The 16646-nt window shown below is 37.9% G+C and overlaps 1 protein-coding gene and 1 long non-coding RNA gene across 4 annotated transcripts in view; one reads left to right on the top strand and one right to left on the bottom strand.

Annotated features, from left to right (window-relative positions):
- Positions 1-16646, top strand: part of LOC140509686 (uncharacterized) — a 44516-nt gene that overhangs the window by 471 nt on the left and 27399 nt on the right. For all 3 annotated transcript variants that reach the window (XR_011968880.1, XR_011968878.1, XR_011968879.1), the window contains exon 2: positions 12497-12604. This is a non-coding gene — a long non-coding RNA (uncharacterized lncRNA). The remainder of the gene's footprint in view (positions 1-12496; positions 12605-16646) is intronic.
- UNC80 (unc-80 homolog, NALCN channel complex subunit) overlaps positions 4737-16646 on the bottom strand; it is a 232237-nt gene continuing 220327 nt past the window's right edge. Inside the window, exons 61-64 of the mRNA XM_072617462.1 lie at positions 12685-12766; positions 12479-12590; positions 11216-11421; positions 4737-9150 (exon numbers count right to left, since the gene is read on the bottom strand). Of these exons, the coding sequence (XP_072473563.1) occupies positions 8875-9150; positions 11216-11421; positions 12479-12590; positions 12685-12766 (676 nt within the window). The 3' untranslated portion in view covers positions 4737-8874. The remainder of the gene's footprint in view (positions 9151-11215; positions 11422-12478; positions 12591-12684; positions 12767-16646) is intronic.

Below are 16646 nucleotides of genomic sequence, written 5' to 3'. Positions count from 1 at the left end.
CGGCCCCGTCTGCCCCGGCCCGGCCCCGCCTGCCCCTGCCCCGGCCCGGCCGCCGCCACCCCCCGGCCCCGCCTGCCCCCGGCCCCGTCTGCCCCGGCCCGGCCCCGCCTGCCCCTGCCCCGGCCCGGCCGCCGCCACCCCCCGGCCCCGCCTGCCCCCGGCCCCGTCTGCCCCTGCCCCGGCCCGGCCGCCGCCACCCCCCGGCCCCGCCTGCCCCCGGCCCGGCCGCCGCGCCCTGGGATTTCATTCCGCCTTAGTCAGACGCCCCTCACCCACAGATGTGTCTACCTCTGCGACTGATCCGGATCCCTGAACATCTGATTTTTGCCTTACTGCTGGTCTTCGGTGTTCCAGCGATTTATGAAAAGCTAGGGCCCCATCGGAACACGTCCGATCCAAGCAAAAAACCCCACCTGTCCCGTGTGGCCCCTAGAGTTACCCGGGTCCCCGCTTTGTGCTTAACGGTCGTGCTTTCTTCCTGACCCCGTGGATAACCAGCCTAGCTTCATGATGACCTCTGTCTTTGCATTCCCTCCCTCTGCTCAGACTCTTATTTTTTTTAATTCTGGCTCTAGATCCCTCCCAGGGTCTGTTCGTTTTCTTTTACTCTCATGATGCACTTGGAGAAATTAGCTGCTCCCAACTAGGCCCTCGCTGCTGAACGCCAGGCCTTGTCCCCTTCCCTTTTAATTATGCTCAGTCCCTCCATTTGTTCCAAAGTCCTCTTCTCCCCCTCAACAAAGGAGCTCGCCAAGTACTTTAAAAAAATTAAGGCTATCCATCATGAGCTTTTTCTTTTTTCCACTTTTATGCCACAAATCCTGTATCATCTCCCATTCTCTCCTTTGCTTCAGTGTAAAAAAAAAAAAATGACTTTCCTTGTCAGACAATCCCTGTACTTGTATTCTTCACCCTACTCTGTCTGACCTCTTAAAAATACCATCTCTCTTTAATTTTTAATATTTCCTTACTGGCTGCTTCTTTTTCCCAGTCTCAAAAAACAAAACAAAAACGACTCTAATGGCTTCTTAAACTCTTGGCAGTAAGCCAAGGGAAGAATTGAATTCAAATTAATTAGCTCAGATGTGATCCTGGGCAAATCATTTAACCTCTCTGTTCCTCAGTTTCTTTTTCTGTAAAATGAAGAAGTCCCTTCCAAACCTAAATTTATGATCCTTTTTTTTTCATTTTACAACCAAAGTCCTAGAAAAAGCTGTCCCCACCTTTTCCCTCCATTTTTTCATATCTCACTGGCTTTTCCACCCTTGCAGTGTAACTGAAACTCATTATCACCAACTACTTAGTCACTAAATTCACTAGCTGTTTCTCAGACCTCAGCCTCCTTGAACTCTTGAGAGCATCTGACATTGTTAATCAGCACCTCTCGTATAGTTTCCTCTTTGGGTTCTTCTTAGTCTCCTTTTCAGGATCATCATTCATCCTCACTCTTCCTCTCCCTCCCTCTTATTGGTCTCCTCTGCTCAATTTCAGTCCCAAATCATTAACTACCTACCGTCTATCTCTACCTGGATGTCTCATATCTTCTCAAACTCAACATATCCAAAACAAAATGCTCCTAAGCATACCCTTCCTCCTTCCATTCTTGTTTCTGTGAATGGTTCCATCATGCTTCTAGTCAGTCATTTCTTTCTTACCCACCTCCCAGGGCAGCTAGGTGGTGCAGTGGATAGAGCACCAGTGCAGGAGTCAGGAGGCCCTGAGTTCAAATCTCACCTCAGACACTTGACACCCACTAGCTGTGTGACCTTGGGCAAGTCACTTAAGGCAGTTGCCTCATTCTGTGTCATTTCCAGTCATCCTGATGAATATCTGGTTACTGGATTCAGATGGCTTTGGAGGAGAAATGAGGCTAGTGACCTGTATAGCCTTCCCTCACTCAAAAAAAAAAAATGTCAAGTGCAAGTCATGTCATTATTTCTCTGATGGCATGATCTTCTTTGGCAACGAAAGGAGGAACACACCCACCCCCCTCCATCACAATCATACACCATAACTTGTTCACCCATACCCTACTTGATGGGTATCCTCTCAGTTTCCAATTTCTCATCATCACAAAAGGAACTGCCATAAACATTTTTGTACATATAGGTTCTTTTCCTTTTTCTTCCCTCTCTCTGAGGTATGCACATACTAGTGGTATTGTTGGTTCAAAGGGTATACCTAGTTTGATATCCCTTGGAAAATAGTTCCAGATTTTTCTCCAGAATGATTAGACCAGTTCACAACTCCAACAGGGCATTAGGGTACTTATTTCCCCTCACTCCCTCCAGCATTTGTCCTTTTCTTTTTCTGTCAAGTTAACCAATCTGAGAGGTGAGAGGTGGTACCTCAAAGTTGTTTTATAATGCCTTTCTCTAATCAGTAGTGATTTAGAGCCATTTTTCATGTGACTCTTGATAGCTTTGATCTCACCTTCTACACATTCATATCCTTTAACCATTTATCAACTGGGGATAAGTTCTTATTTTTGTAAATGAGGCCTATATCAAGACCCTTGCTAGAAAAACAAAATAAAACAAAACTTTCCTGTTTCCTACTTTACTTCTAATTTGGCTGGATTGGTTTTATTTGTGCAAACTTAAAATTTAATGTAATCAAAATGATCCATTTTATTTCCTGTGATCCTCTCTATAACTTGTTTGGTCATGAACTCTTCCGCAGATCTGACAGGTATGTTCTTCTGTGCTCTCCTTATTTACTTCTGATACCACCCTTCGTGTCTAAATTACATACCCATTTTGACTCCCACATAGCGTGACATACTGGTTTATACCTAGTTTTTTCCAAACTACTTTCCAGTTTTCTCAGCAATTTTTGTCAAATGGTGAGTTCTTACCCCCAAAGCTTAGAACTTTGGCTTTATCAAACACTAGCTTACTGTGATCATTTACTGTTGCGTATTATGTACCTAATCTGTTCCATTGATCTACTGCTCTATTTCTTCATCAGTACCAAGTTATTTTGATGATTATTACATTGTAATATAGTTTGAATTCTGATACTGCCAGGATGCCTTCCTTCACATTTTTTTTCATTGATTGCTGTTAATTTTTCAACTAGTTTTTTAGTCAATTGTCTCAGGCTCTCTAAATACACTATCAGCAAAGAGGATGGTTCTGTTTCTTTCTTGGCTTGTCTTACTCCCTTACTTTCTTTTTCTGGTGTAATTACTATAGTTAGCATTTCTAGTACAATATTAAATAATAATGGAGTTAATGAATTCCTTGCTTCACTCCAGATCTTACTGGAAAGGCTTCTAGTTTATCCACATTGTAGGTAATGCTTGCCTCTGTCTTATATTGTCTGCAGTTATTTTAAATGGAATTTCCCTTTCTAGCTCTTCCTACTGGGTTTTGTTGGTAATATAAAAAATGCCAATAATATCTTCCAACTTTGCTGAAGCTGTTAGTTATTTCAAGTATGTTTTCTTTAGTTGATTCTCTAGGTATACAATTCATCACCTGGTAGTGATCTAGTGATGGACCTCTCTATCTTGAAGGTATGTCCATTGCAGGTTGTGATAATGTCAGAGTACACAACAGTGCACTATTTGGCATATTCCTCTGTGATCCTGGGCAAGTCACGTAACTTTCCTTTGCCTCAGTTTCCTCATCTGTAAAACAGGGATAATAGCACTTATCTCCCAGGGTTGCTGTGAGGATCCAATGAGATAACAGTTGTAAAGCACTTAGCAAAGTGCCTGGCATATGTAAGCATTGTGTAAATGCTGTTTGTCATTATCAATATTTAATTATTATTGTATTCTTCAAGAAGCCAGAGTCACCTACTAAATAGGGAATGGGTATAAGCATAGTCAGAATAAGTTTCAGAGTAGAAAATCTCAAGAAAGTTTCTAGGCCAAATGCCTTTGTTTTACAGATGACGAAATTGTAGTCCAGAGATGAGGTAACTTAGGGTCATAGACTTAGAACTGGAAGAGACCTTAGAGGTCACCTAGTCCAATCCTTTTATTTCATATGTAAGGAAATCGAGGTCCAGAGAGATGATGTACATTTCCCAAAGTTACAAAGTAAATAGCAGAGCCAGGGCTAGATTCCAAATTCAGTGTCCTTTCCACCTCACCCAGCTTGTTTTTCTCAGTCCATCTGTTTTTCATCTTTGTATTTTCGGTGCATTGAGTGCTGACCCTAGTTTAGGAAGACCTGAGCTCAAATCTGGCCTCAGTCTCTTGCTAGCAGTGTGACCCTGGGCAAGTCACTTGATCTGTTTGCCTCAGTTTTCTCAACTGTAAAATGGGGATAATAAGAGCACCATCTTCCAAGGGTTGTTGTGAGGATCAAATTAAATATATTTGTAAAACATTTTGCACAGTGTCTGAAACATAGTTTGAGCTTAATAAATGCTTGTTTGTGTCCTTTTCTACTACATTCTTCAAAATATGTATCTATTAAATATTTGTAGAATTCAATTCCACTATAATGTAGGTAACAAGGTAGTACATTGACAAAGTCATATGTTAATAAAACAAAATGCATTGAGAATGGAGATTTTCTAGTGGGGGTTCTTACCTTGGGGTTTGTGAACTTACTTTTGAAAAATATTTTGATAAATATATTTTTATATGACTGGTTTTCTTTGTAATTCATGCATTTTAAAAATGTTACTCTGAGGAGTCCATGACATATAAAAGGTTAAATTCTGCTCTCTGTATCCAGAAATAAGGAAGTGAGGCACACTAAGACAATAATATCAAGTGCTTTTATAATTACTTTATTCCATGTACATATTCAAACAATGAATTCTAATATCTTTCATAAACATTTTTCAAATATTTTTTCATATGGTATTTGTCATGATATTTCTTCATTTCCATGCTCTTTGGTCATTCAATATACAGTCTTCACAGTTATTCATCTTGGGGAAAATAGATTATTTCAGTCTTATGTTATTACCTCTAACATAAATCTTTGAGATGGCTAGTGGGAAAATGTTCCTCCTATGTTGTAATGACTATAAAAAAATACTCTGGGACAAACTGTGCAGTAATTGGACAGGTTTTCTATTCTTTAATACACATACATTGTTCTCAAACCTACTCAAGTTCACTCTACCTTCAACTTGCTCTTATTCCCCTGAGTGAAAAATCAAAGCTTTCTGAAACATCACCATGTGAGTCTATTTGCTGATACTAGAAGCTGAGGCAAATGAGGAGGGTAAACTGCTGAAATATTATTTATTACAAGTATGGTATCATAAAGGGTAGGCCATATAGACTGCAGCATGATTGGCTGAGCCAGGCAGCAGATTCAGGAGCCTCTGGTTTCTGTTACTCAGATAACTTGAGATAAGCATTTAATCTGTATCTTTTTTGTATGTATTGTATCCTTTTATGATCCTTCCTCCCAGCACCTTGCTTTTATCTTTGCTGCCTTCTGAACCAGACAACAGAGCAGAAGAATGCCCTTTATTGGGTAGAAGGCGAGCTCCTTTTTCAAAGCAAGGGCCACGTGGTTATGGCTGTAATAACTGCTGAAGGCTTAAAATTGGAAACTGTGGATCATAGGATTTAGAGCTGGAAGGGACCTTAGAGATTATTTAATTTTCACTCGTCTTGCCATTTTACAATAAAAAAAGAACCAAAAACAGAAGCCCAAAGATGACTTCATCAAAAGGTTTGAATTGGGATCTGCCTCCAAATTCAGTGCTTTTTCTACCAAGATTCACCCTGGTTTAAGCCTGACACTAATGCCCCACAGGATCTTTTCGCTGTTATATTTTGGTGACTTTTGGTAAAGTATATATTATCAGCATAACTCTACATGCGTTACTAGAACCTTTTCTGTGACTCAGTTTCCCTCATCTATAAAACAGAGTATAATATATCAAGTCAACAGATTATGAGGTACATCATAGTTTACAAACATGCAGCACATGGGCCATGTGTGACCCACAATACTCCAAATGTGGCCTGAACCATAATAAAATGTAATTGGGAAATATTTCACAAAATAAATAAAAATAGAATAAAACATAGATAATTTAACATTTAAAAACTAAGTCATGAAGCCCATTGGGATCTTTTCGTATAGTACAGTGGCCCCTGCTTTTATTAGAGTTTGACATCACTGGGGTAAATCATACACTAGAGACCAATGTTTTATAATTTGCAAGTAAGAGATTCTTATAAAAATGTCCAACAATCGATCCCAAACATTTGAACCAGCTAAATTAAAAATAATTGATCTGAACCATCATCTGGCATTATGGAATAGATATATTCAAGTTCTCTAACAAGTTAAGTTAAACTTGGACATTTTTACGTTATTTTAAAAAGCAGTTTGTTGAATTTGAAGATTTATTCATGGTGGTGGGCTCTTGGTTCCCCAATAGAAATCAATCAATGTTTATATACATGAATATTTTAGCAAATGATCCCCATACTTAGGAACAGGCTAGTCTATTTACTCTTTCAAGATAAACAATCAGTAAAAGCACCTGCTTTCAAATTGAACAAATAGTAAAAATTCTTTATCATTTTCTCCACCTTTCTTTCCCCCACCCTGTACTTTTAAACTCCAAGACAATAATATTTCTGAAAATACAACTGTGACAGTTTATGTACACACGTTTACCCACACACATAGACATTCAACATAATTAACAGTATTTAAAAAAAAACACACAAGGATACAGACAGCAGCAGAGATGTAGTCCCAGTAGAACAACACTCCCTCTAAATAAGGCCATATTTCTCAGAATAGGGGCTATTTTTTTAACCTGATATACTTAAAACACTGAAGAAGTTTCTAAAAGACTTCTACAGTAGAAGAGGGACTGGATAATAAGTAGACAGGCATGATGTCACCTTTAAAAATAGCTCTGTGCCTTGATAAGTATATGAAACTTGTACTTAAAGACACCTGTTGAAAGTAACATCATTCTTTAACATCCCACTTCTGCCCTACCTCCCCCACTTTTTTTTGCTCTCTTGTACAATTATCTTTGATTATATCTAATCTGAATCAATAAACTGGAGCGGAACATGCACATAAATTAAGATACACAACTCAGACACTTGGAAATTACATAGACATAAGGCCCCTAACACTAATTGAACAGCAGCATATTTTCTAAATAGCAGAAATACACCAGCTTACTTAGATTAACAAAATCATTATAATAGATATTTAACTGCATTTGAGGGTTAGTTGGCAGTAAGTGCAAGCTATATCAAAATACTGTAAAATGAACAAGAATATATTTGGCCTCTCTAGTTTTTGAAATTCTACTTAACCTAGGTTTAGGTGGGTATTTTGTCTCATCATTATTAGTGATAGATACCTATTCATTGCACTGTATTCTTGGACAGAGCTATGAATGAGTTCAAATTACATTTTTACATCATTCGAAATATAATTTAGGCCTATTCAATAAGTACCTAAAATAGAAGAATACCTTTTCTGTATTAGATTTAGGTTTAACAGGCCTCTTCTTTATATGCAGATAGAATTTATGACAAATATAGATAAAGTGTGGACATACAGAATAATTTAAAATTCATGGTATTATAATTAAAGTCTGTTCAACTTCAGAATTAGAGTTTGCAGTTATATACCATGTTAATTTAGTCAAATTAGATAGGTCAAAGAATCACAGAAGCATGAGCTTGTGATTTGCCTTGTAGACATGTCATTTTCTAATATAAACAGTTAAATTCAGTTTTGAATTGTGAGATTCATTATCCTATGATCTTATAGTGAGATTGACTTGCTAGGGATCTGATTTTCCAAATCCCTCTCTTTCATGTTTCTTTGAACACCATGTGAAAGTCACACAGATATGGCTGAGTGGGCCTAATAGGTGGAGAAATTTCCTTATTTATAGGGATTTATCTTGTGTCATGAATGTATGTGCCTTGAGGGCACTTGGGAACACTGCTATCATAAAGGAATGGCTATTAAGCTAATTCTAATAATCTCAGTATGATAATAACAGTAACTGTAGGACTGTAGGTCTTTGAAGATAGGCAACAGATACCACACCTGAGAATAAACACATATTTCTAGTTGCCTCCATTGCCATGCACTGATACAATAATTGCTATAATAAGCAATCTCATCCCTTTCTAGCTTTTTTCACATTTGGCTTTCATATTGTTGCAGTCTTTGTCTTCTTGAACAACTTTTAGCTTTGTAAAGAATTGTATCTTTTAGTTATATTTTGAAATGGATGGAAGGCTCATAACATAAGGATTTTGATTTACAAAGTGCAATAAAAGGAACAGTCCAAAGTAAACATTTTGAAAGCTTTAAAAACATTAGCTTTTTTCCTCATTGACATTACTTTTGACTAACAGAAATCAGCAGTGGACTTGTTTTTCTCGATATGCCTTTATGATACTAGTATTATATTTCATTTTAAATATAATTTGCCAGTCATTGATGAGTCATATTTATTTTGAAACTATAAAAATAAAAATTCAGGTGAGATGTTAACGTGACCAACATCAAAGGGTTGCTTTCTTTTTTATAATATATTAATAAATTTGTTCATTTTTGTAGATAAACTGGTGCTTACAGTACATTTGTAACAAATCAAGGCTTAATGAATCATAAATAGTATGCATTGAAATGGCTCATTTTCCCATTCTTCTCTGATACTTGTGGTCTTCACAAGACTAAATGAATGTAATCATCAATTTTATGGGTTTTTTTTTTCAATAGTCTGCTGATTGGCAGCAAATTGCTTAGATTTGTGCCTTCTATGGATATAAGGTGCTTTTTAATGGGCTAATGACAATTTGCCACCACAGTCTTATGTAGAGAAAATTTAAGTGCTTCAGCAAGGTGATTCATTCTCCTTCTAGATCATCAGTCCCTACTAAATGTAAAATTAAACATGAGACTCATCTAGGTCAATATCTGTCTCCCCCAGTTCAATATGAGTAAAACTGAACTGGCTTGTTAGTAGAGGATTCTCCATCCCATTTTCCTCACTGATATGGAGAATGGTGTCATCAGGCTGTAGCAGGCTTGTGGTCTCGAGACCTGCGAAGTCTTCAGTGTCTGAAAGCTGGGCAGATGAGGGGCTGTGTGCCGTAGCTCCTTGTGCTACTTCGCTATCAGCTTCCTTTTCCTTTTCTTTCTCTTCAGTTGGATGAGCCTTACTCTAGAACCAATATAACCAACAAGTTTGAGGCCTTCATAAAGCAGAGAAAATATTCTTTCTAAGATCCTTTCTAGTGCTAAAATTCTTCATTTTAAGATCAGAGACAGCTTGGGATGGTAGAAAGATTACTGGGATTTGGAGTCAGAGGACATGGGTCCAAACCCTAGCTCTGCCATTTACTACATGTATAACTTTGGGCAAATCACAGCCTTTTTGTTTCTCAGTTTCCTCATCTAAAAAAGGAGAGAGGTGAACTGAATGACCTCACTGTAAGATTATGATCCCTTGTGCCACAGAAGAGTTTCAGAAAAAATGCCACTACAGATACCTCTTTAGCTTCCTTACAGTATCATAGAAGAGAATATAATAATGATGTTCAGCATTATCAAACCCTTTTAAGAAATGCTTTCATAAAAACATCCCTTTGCATTTTCCCTCTTGAAATTTCTTAATTTAACATGTTGTGTTTCTGTTTAACTGTATACACATTGTATTGTCCAGTAGAATTCAGGCTCCTTGAATTGTTTCATTTTAGTCTTTATATACATCCTCAATACCTAGTATGGTACTTTGAATATACTAGGCACTTAATAAATGTTGAATTCAATAGTCTGGAGTTGCTTATTTTAAGTATAAAGTAGAAACTATAAAGAGACCTTCTATTTAAAGACTACATATACATTAACAAATATTTTCTTGACCAAATATTTTTAGGCAAGTATTTTTGAGTATATGTGTATATGTGTTTGTATATGTGTGTGTGTGTATGTGTATGTGTATACACACACATTTATGTTTGAACCATCCATTTCAACAAAGGCAATTGTGGACTGGTAAAAACTAGTTTCGCTGGGACCCCTGTGCCTCAAGATGAATGTATGTATACTAAAGCTAATAACCCCAGAGACTGGTCGTTACCTTTTCCTTCCTATCCCTTGATCTTACTGGATGACACAGCTAGAGTTAAGTTCCCTCTATCCTGGCACCTCATTCTTCATTCCTTATTAGGCAATTTAGAAAATACTCTTACTTCACTCATCTCAACTACACTTCTGTAGATAATAGGATAGTCTCCTGTTGGGGCCATGCCATCTCTTTGTCTGAAGATCTAAAAATTTGAGCCCTGAGGGGTTCTGGGCTTTCCCATGGAGTATAAAAACCATTTCATGATTACAGGCAATGAGGATATCATTCCCTAGTGACATCTGTTCCCCTCCTCTCCTTCTGACTAGTAATAACGTTTTGTCAAATTCTATCCCTTTGGGTCTCTGCTGTTCTTCATCCAAACTCTCTTGTGCTAAAGGAATCATGTTTCTCAGAAACATCTAATATCAAATGTTTTTACCCATTACTTCAGAAAGAATATCTAACATTTATAGCACTCTGAATTTTGCAAAGTGCTTTTACATATGTTATCTTATTTGATGTTCACAGCAACCTATGAAACAAGTTCTATTATTATTAGGGCAGCTAGGTGGCACAATGGACAGTGTCTGGAGTCAGAAAGGCCTGAGTTCAAATCCAGCCTCAGAGACTTACTAGCTGTGTGACCCTGGGCAAGTCACTTAACCCTGTTTGCCTCAGTTTTCTCATCTGTGAAATGAGTTAGATAAGGAAATGGCAAGCCAGTCTACTGTCTTTGCCAAGAAAACCCCAATGAAGAGTTAGACACAGCTGAAACCACTAAACATAACAACAAAGTGCTATTATGCTCATTTGACAAATGTGGAAGCTGCATTTGAGCTAGTAAACAGCTGAGGTAGGATCCAGACTTAGTCCTTGCAGACCCTGGGCCCACTGTTTGTCCACCATGCCTCCTTGTTGCCTCAAAAGACCACCTTTAAGTTGCATACAAAATGGCCTCTCTCCAAACCTGTACCCAAAGCTAAGTATCTCATGTGGATTAACCAGTGATTTTAGCTTTACTAGTACTGTTCTCTTAGTGGAGTTAATTGGTCCAGACTTGATTATAAGGTAAAATTCAGGAAACCAATGCATGTTTGAATGATACCTAAAGAACTATACAGGAGGGAAGTCAGTCTCAAGTCATCATGAGAGCCATTACCTGGCAGGGACTCTGGCCATGGAGATCAGCAACTATGATGGCAGGGGAGGATGTGAGGACTGGTTTCTCCACTACTTCTGGTTTACCAGATTGACCAGGACTGCTCTTGCTGCAACACTGTTGCTGGGTGGTGGCAGGAAGGGTGTCAGCTTGGGAAGGTGCTGTCTCAGGCTGAGTTTCTGTGAAGGTCACTGATCGTTTCTGATCTGTTTCCGTGCAGGCAGAAAATGGGGGATGAATAGAAAAACACAAGTGATAGCTTTGGCTCTCATTTGTCTGATCTGAGTTCTCCCGCCTTTACTGGCATTGCTCTTTTCTCTTGTAAAAGTGAATGTTTTAATTTCATGCTTCTTCAGTGTAACAAAAACTGTCCTCATTATTTTCATAAAGTAAGGTCATTAAGGTATAGGCATTAAGTTATTCATTATCTTTTACAACAACTGTATAAACTTGACTTTAATTAATGAGCTAATTATGTGGTCTTTAGTGTGGCAGATGAACATATATCATGGCACCTAATAACTCAAGCATTTACGCCTTTTTGTATTTTGTAAGTGTGTATGCACAGTGTACCCTTCCTTATGTTAATTTTTGTATCCTCCCCTAGAACAGTCCTAAGCAATTAATGATATTTAAATAATGGAATCTTCTGTCTCTGTGTCTTTGCTCTGGCCAACCTCAATGCTTGGATTTCTCTCCTTCCTCAGTGCTGCCTCTTGGAATCCCTGGTTTCCTTAATTACTTCAGCTCAAGTGCCACATTCTGAATGGATGCTTTCCTGATCCCCTTGGCTGCTTGGGTCCTCCGTCTCAAAACTGCCCTGAATCCGTTTGGATATGTTCTGTAAATACTTACATCGGTACATGTTGTCTCCCTCCTTAGAATGTAAGCTCCTTGAGGGCAGGAACTTCACTTTTTTCTTTGTATCTCCAGTGCTTAGCACAATGCCTGGCACATAGTAGGTGTTTAGTAAATATTTGCTTGCTTATGTGATTGAAAAGGTATCAGCCTTTTAAAAATCAACTCTCTTAACCAAATAGTATATTACTATCAGGAGGTGGGAAGAAGGGGGTATATGTATGGAGTCCCCAACTCCTAGAAAATATATGGTGCTGATGTGCGCAGAGATTCTTCCTCTCATCTCCTTACACTAAGGAAAACATAATCCTAAACTCTGTACCATTTTATAAAATCCAGGCACCCTTTCCCCTTACTATATGTTATTATGTACCAACACTGTCACATGAACGAATGTCGCTTTACCTGTTGGCTTTGTTTTAGGTTGTATGCTTCGGCGAGTAGTTGAGAGCCGAGCTCCATGACGGTTTCGAGGTTCAGTCTGAGTCTTTTGACGAGACAGAAGAGGTCGTCTTAGCTAAAAGAGAGGAGGTAACGTAAAGTCAAGGGAGACTTGAGAAAATACACTGATTATACCTTGAATATGACCATATATGTCCTTGGGTACTCACCTGCCTCAGGCCTCGCTTCCTTCCCAGTGGTTGCTGAATAAGGAGATTCTGTTGGCCAGGTTCACTCTGTATACTTGCAACCCTGTTAAGTATCAGCAGTATTAACGGAAACAAAGGAGAAATATAGAGAGGTGACCCTACCCAGTGTGATCACAAACCACTAATGTAACATAGTCTCTTCAAAGACAGCACTATCTTTGAAGGCTAGGTGGGATAGGTACCCTTAGGTAGGGATTTCCAAATGTTTGAAGAGTTATGGCATTTGGCATAAAGCCCTGCACTTCAAAACTGCCAAAATTGAGATTCTTGGTTTTCAGCCATTGATGATGTTCCACCCCATGTCCAAATAACCACTTATGTCACCCCCTGATTATGAAGAGTACCATATACGGAAAGAGTATGAGATGGCATTTTGTAATCTCAGATTTTGGAAGGGGATGGAAAAGGGAAACAACTCTCTCTGATATAAATGCCTAATTGATTTTTTAAATTTCAATTTAAATAAAATTAAAATGAACAAATGTCAAACACAACAGACACAGGTTCCATTTAGGTGAAGGGGCATGACACATGAACAGGGTCTACATTCAATCCATGTTTGCAGCCTGAAGTCTCTTTGAGACTTGTGATTACACATAGTCACAAGTAGGTACCCTCAAAGTCTTTAAAACTTTTTGATAAAATACAGTCAAAGTGATTGAATTGATTTATTATTAGAGAGCTTTAAGACCCACTAAATGCACTGAAATTTCACATGCAGTTTATAATGTCGACAACTCGTCTCTCTTCCCTTTAATTACCTCATCTTACATGCCGATTGTTTTCCTAGCATCACTCTTAAACATAAAAGAGAACGACTGGGGCAATGGGCTGTCTGTGTGGTTGGGTCAGTGCTTCGTGAGGGAAGGGAAGGATCGTGTCCTCTTTCAACTTAGTATCTTTCTCTGTACCTAACATTCCTGTGCACACAGTACTTGCTTAATAAATGTTTGTTGAATCAAATTGAATCCTTTATATTAAAAAAAAAAAGAGAGAGAGACTTGGCAGTGGTCTTTCTTTGTGGATGACTTGATTGACACACAAATGCCAGTTTTTCCTTAAGTTGCATGCATGTAGAGAGTACTTTTAACATGAGGGAAAAAGTATTATACCCTTGGAACACAACTTAATTCTGGGAATGAGGTCATCAGTACTCATTTAATATTTAATCTTCTTCACTGTGGCCTTAAAAAAGAGTTGTCACCTAATGATAGTTCAGTTAAGTATTTTATAGTGATTCATAATCAGAAGTGTCCAGGAAAGAGAGAAAACTAATTTTTGCTGTTGTTGTTTTCAGACCTGTGATTTCACTGTTAAGGAACTAACTCCCAGTGAGAAAGTACCCTGGACTAATGCAGGCTAGTTAATATATCACAGCTTAGGATTTTAGAGAATTCCCTGGAGCGTAGGCAAGTTAGGTGACTTGCCCAGAATTACACAGCTACTACACGTCAGAGGCATAATTTGAATCCATGCTTGAGGCTGGCTCTTTGTCCACTACCCCACATTGTGCCTCCACTTACTTTTCTTTTCTCTAAAGAAGTGGCCAGATGGAGGAATGGGAAAAGGAGAGAACATAGGAGGAACAAACTACGAGATGGCCAAGCTAGCTTTGGGGTCAAGTAAAAAAAACCTCATTGTCGTATAGTGAAGAAAATCAATCATAAACATGCTCTGATATTCCAAATAAAGCATGTCATCTATGGCCATATCAACCATCTTGTTTGATCTTATTCATATTTCATCTAGAATAAATCAGTAATTCCCTGGTGAGGCTAGTCTTAAAGTTTCCAAGATGAGAACAAAGTTCATTTATCTGGGGGGGCATTGCAACCATCACTGAAATGAACAACTGTTGGACTAGCAGAGGGCAGAGGGTTATCACTAGTGGATAGTTTCACCAGGTTATGCATTTAGAGTTATGGAAGGATTGTGATCTACATTGGGAGAGATGGTACTCATACTAAGGAGATAATGAATTCTTGAAGTGCCATAAAAAAAAGAATGTTATGCAAATGTGAATTGCCATTAGCCTTATAGTTGGAATAAGCCATACGCTGCAATGTGAGAAAAATGTATGAAATAAAAGAAAAAATTGATCTCATGTCAGGAGTCATAAATATCATTGTGCAATGGTAGTGACATGATCAGAATTCCAAAATAAGGATCATAAACATAAGACCTTCCTTAAAGAAGTGTATAAAGTTTATGATCATAGCAAGTACTTATTTTGTATAAATGATGTATATGTCAGAGTTGAAAATATTAGATAAGTCCTTGGAAACACACCCCTGGCTGAGTAAAATAATAAATGATGCCAATATATCTGTATTCTGACACCAAGGGATTGATGTGTTTACTTGTACAGTTTGGGCAGACCCTAAATAGAGATTTAACAATGAATAAAGCCATTTGTGTGGAATGGAATCTCATACCACAAGTTTCTTCTTCAGGGGCTTAAATTAGTCTCACAAGCAAAATGGTTTAAATGTAGGCATATCTCTGTATCACATGACACTAAAGAAATCTGAAATAACTTTGTAGAATTTGCAATATCTACCTAGGAATATGTATAGAACCAGAAACGCCAAGCTAGTGAAAATCAGAGTGACTATGCAAACTATCAAGCTCCTGTCTATATTATGTCTTATATTTCTCAACCAATTTATCTTTAAGAAGTCAAAGAAAGTGAATGTATTGAACTCTGTTATTGTTTTTGGCTATAAGAACTGCAACCACCAAATTTACTTTTTATTTCAAAGAAGAAATGTCACATTTTTATTTTAAGTTCTCATGTTAAAATACCTGAATTCTGGCCATCTGCATAACTGAAATGTGGATCATTCATATACTTGCAACAAAAGTCCAGAATCTATATCACTACCTTCCCTATCATAAATCAAGAACGTCTCTACATTAGCAGTCTATAATGCAAAGGGTGCTTCAAAGAGCAGTCAATATTAGTCTCATTAGTGGACAAAAATCAAAACAAAAGAAAAACCAAAGCTGAAAACAAACAAACTTTCTCAGAGCACTTGTCATCTGAAGTTCTGAATCATAGAAAAGAATAAATACCTAGTCTCTTCTGCCTCAATGTTTAAAGGGAGAAATAGTAACTTGTATGTACTAAAGATAAAGCTCAGTGGAGTTGTCTAACCTAAAGCCTTTCAGAATTGCATTTAGAGAAAAATGTTCACTTGTATTTTTGAGGTGCTAACAAACATCACAATTGCAGACCACGTAATTAAAATTTTATAGAAGTCAATAGGAGCAGAAATCCAATTGAAGAAATTGCTGGATGACAGTGAATCAAACACCCTGGTCGTCCCCCTTCCCCCCTCTCCCCAAGCCCCTAAAAAAAACTTACTCCATGCTTCTCAAAAAAGAAAAAAAAGAACAAATTACAGGGGCAGCACTTAGTTGCAAAAGGAGCTAAGACGATCTTAGAGGATTTTGTTGTTAATTTTTCTCTCCCAGCTGAATCATTCCGTTATTCACTATTCTAGCAAAACAGACACCCTCTTGATAGTTTTACATAAAATAAAAACTAGACAAGAATGTGCATGAAGAATTGTTTCAGACATCAGGATGGTCATCAATTCAGTACAAAATTTAGTTCACAGAGATCACTTTGCAAACTGCTTCCCCTAATTTAAAAACCACACTTGACAGGAGAGATAATTAAGCAAACCACTAGGTGGGATCAATGCCAAAAAAAAAAGCCCCAAAAACAAAAAAAACAAAAACAAAAATTAAAAAAATAAAGCAGGTACTTTTCTTTTTTTTTTTTTTTTTGTCTCACAGTGATAGACTGGGTCTTGTGTACACACTGGAAGCTCCCTAAATAGAGCAGAGTATCTTGTACATTGTTCATTTCATTTTCATTCATGTTCAACTCTTCATGACCCCATTTGAGGTTTTCT

Source organism: Notamacropus eugenii, chromosome 6, assembly GCF_028372415.1.
Source record: "Notamacropus eugenii isolate mMacEug1 chromosome 6, mMacEug1.pri_v2, whole genome shotgun sequence".
NCBI lineage: Eukaryota > Metazoa > Chordata > Mammalia > Diprotodontia > Macropodidae > Notamacropus > Notamacropus eugenii.
The sequence above is the reverse complement of the archived record's forward strand: the minus strand, read 5'-3'. Positions and strand labels throughout refer to the sequence as shown.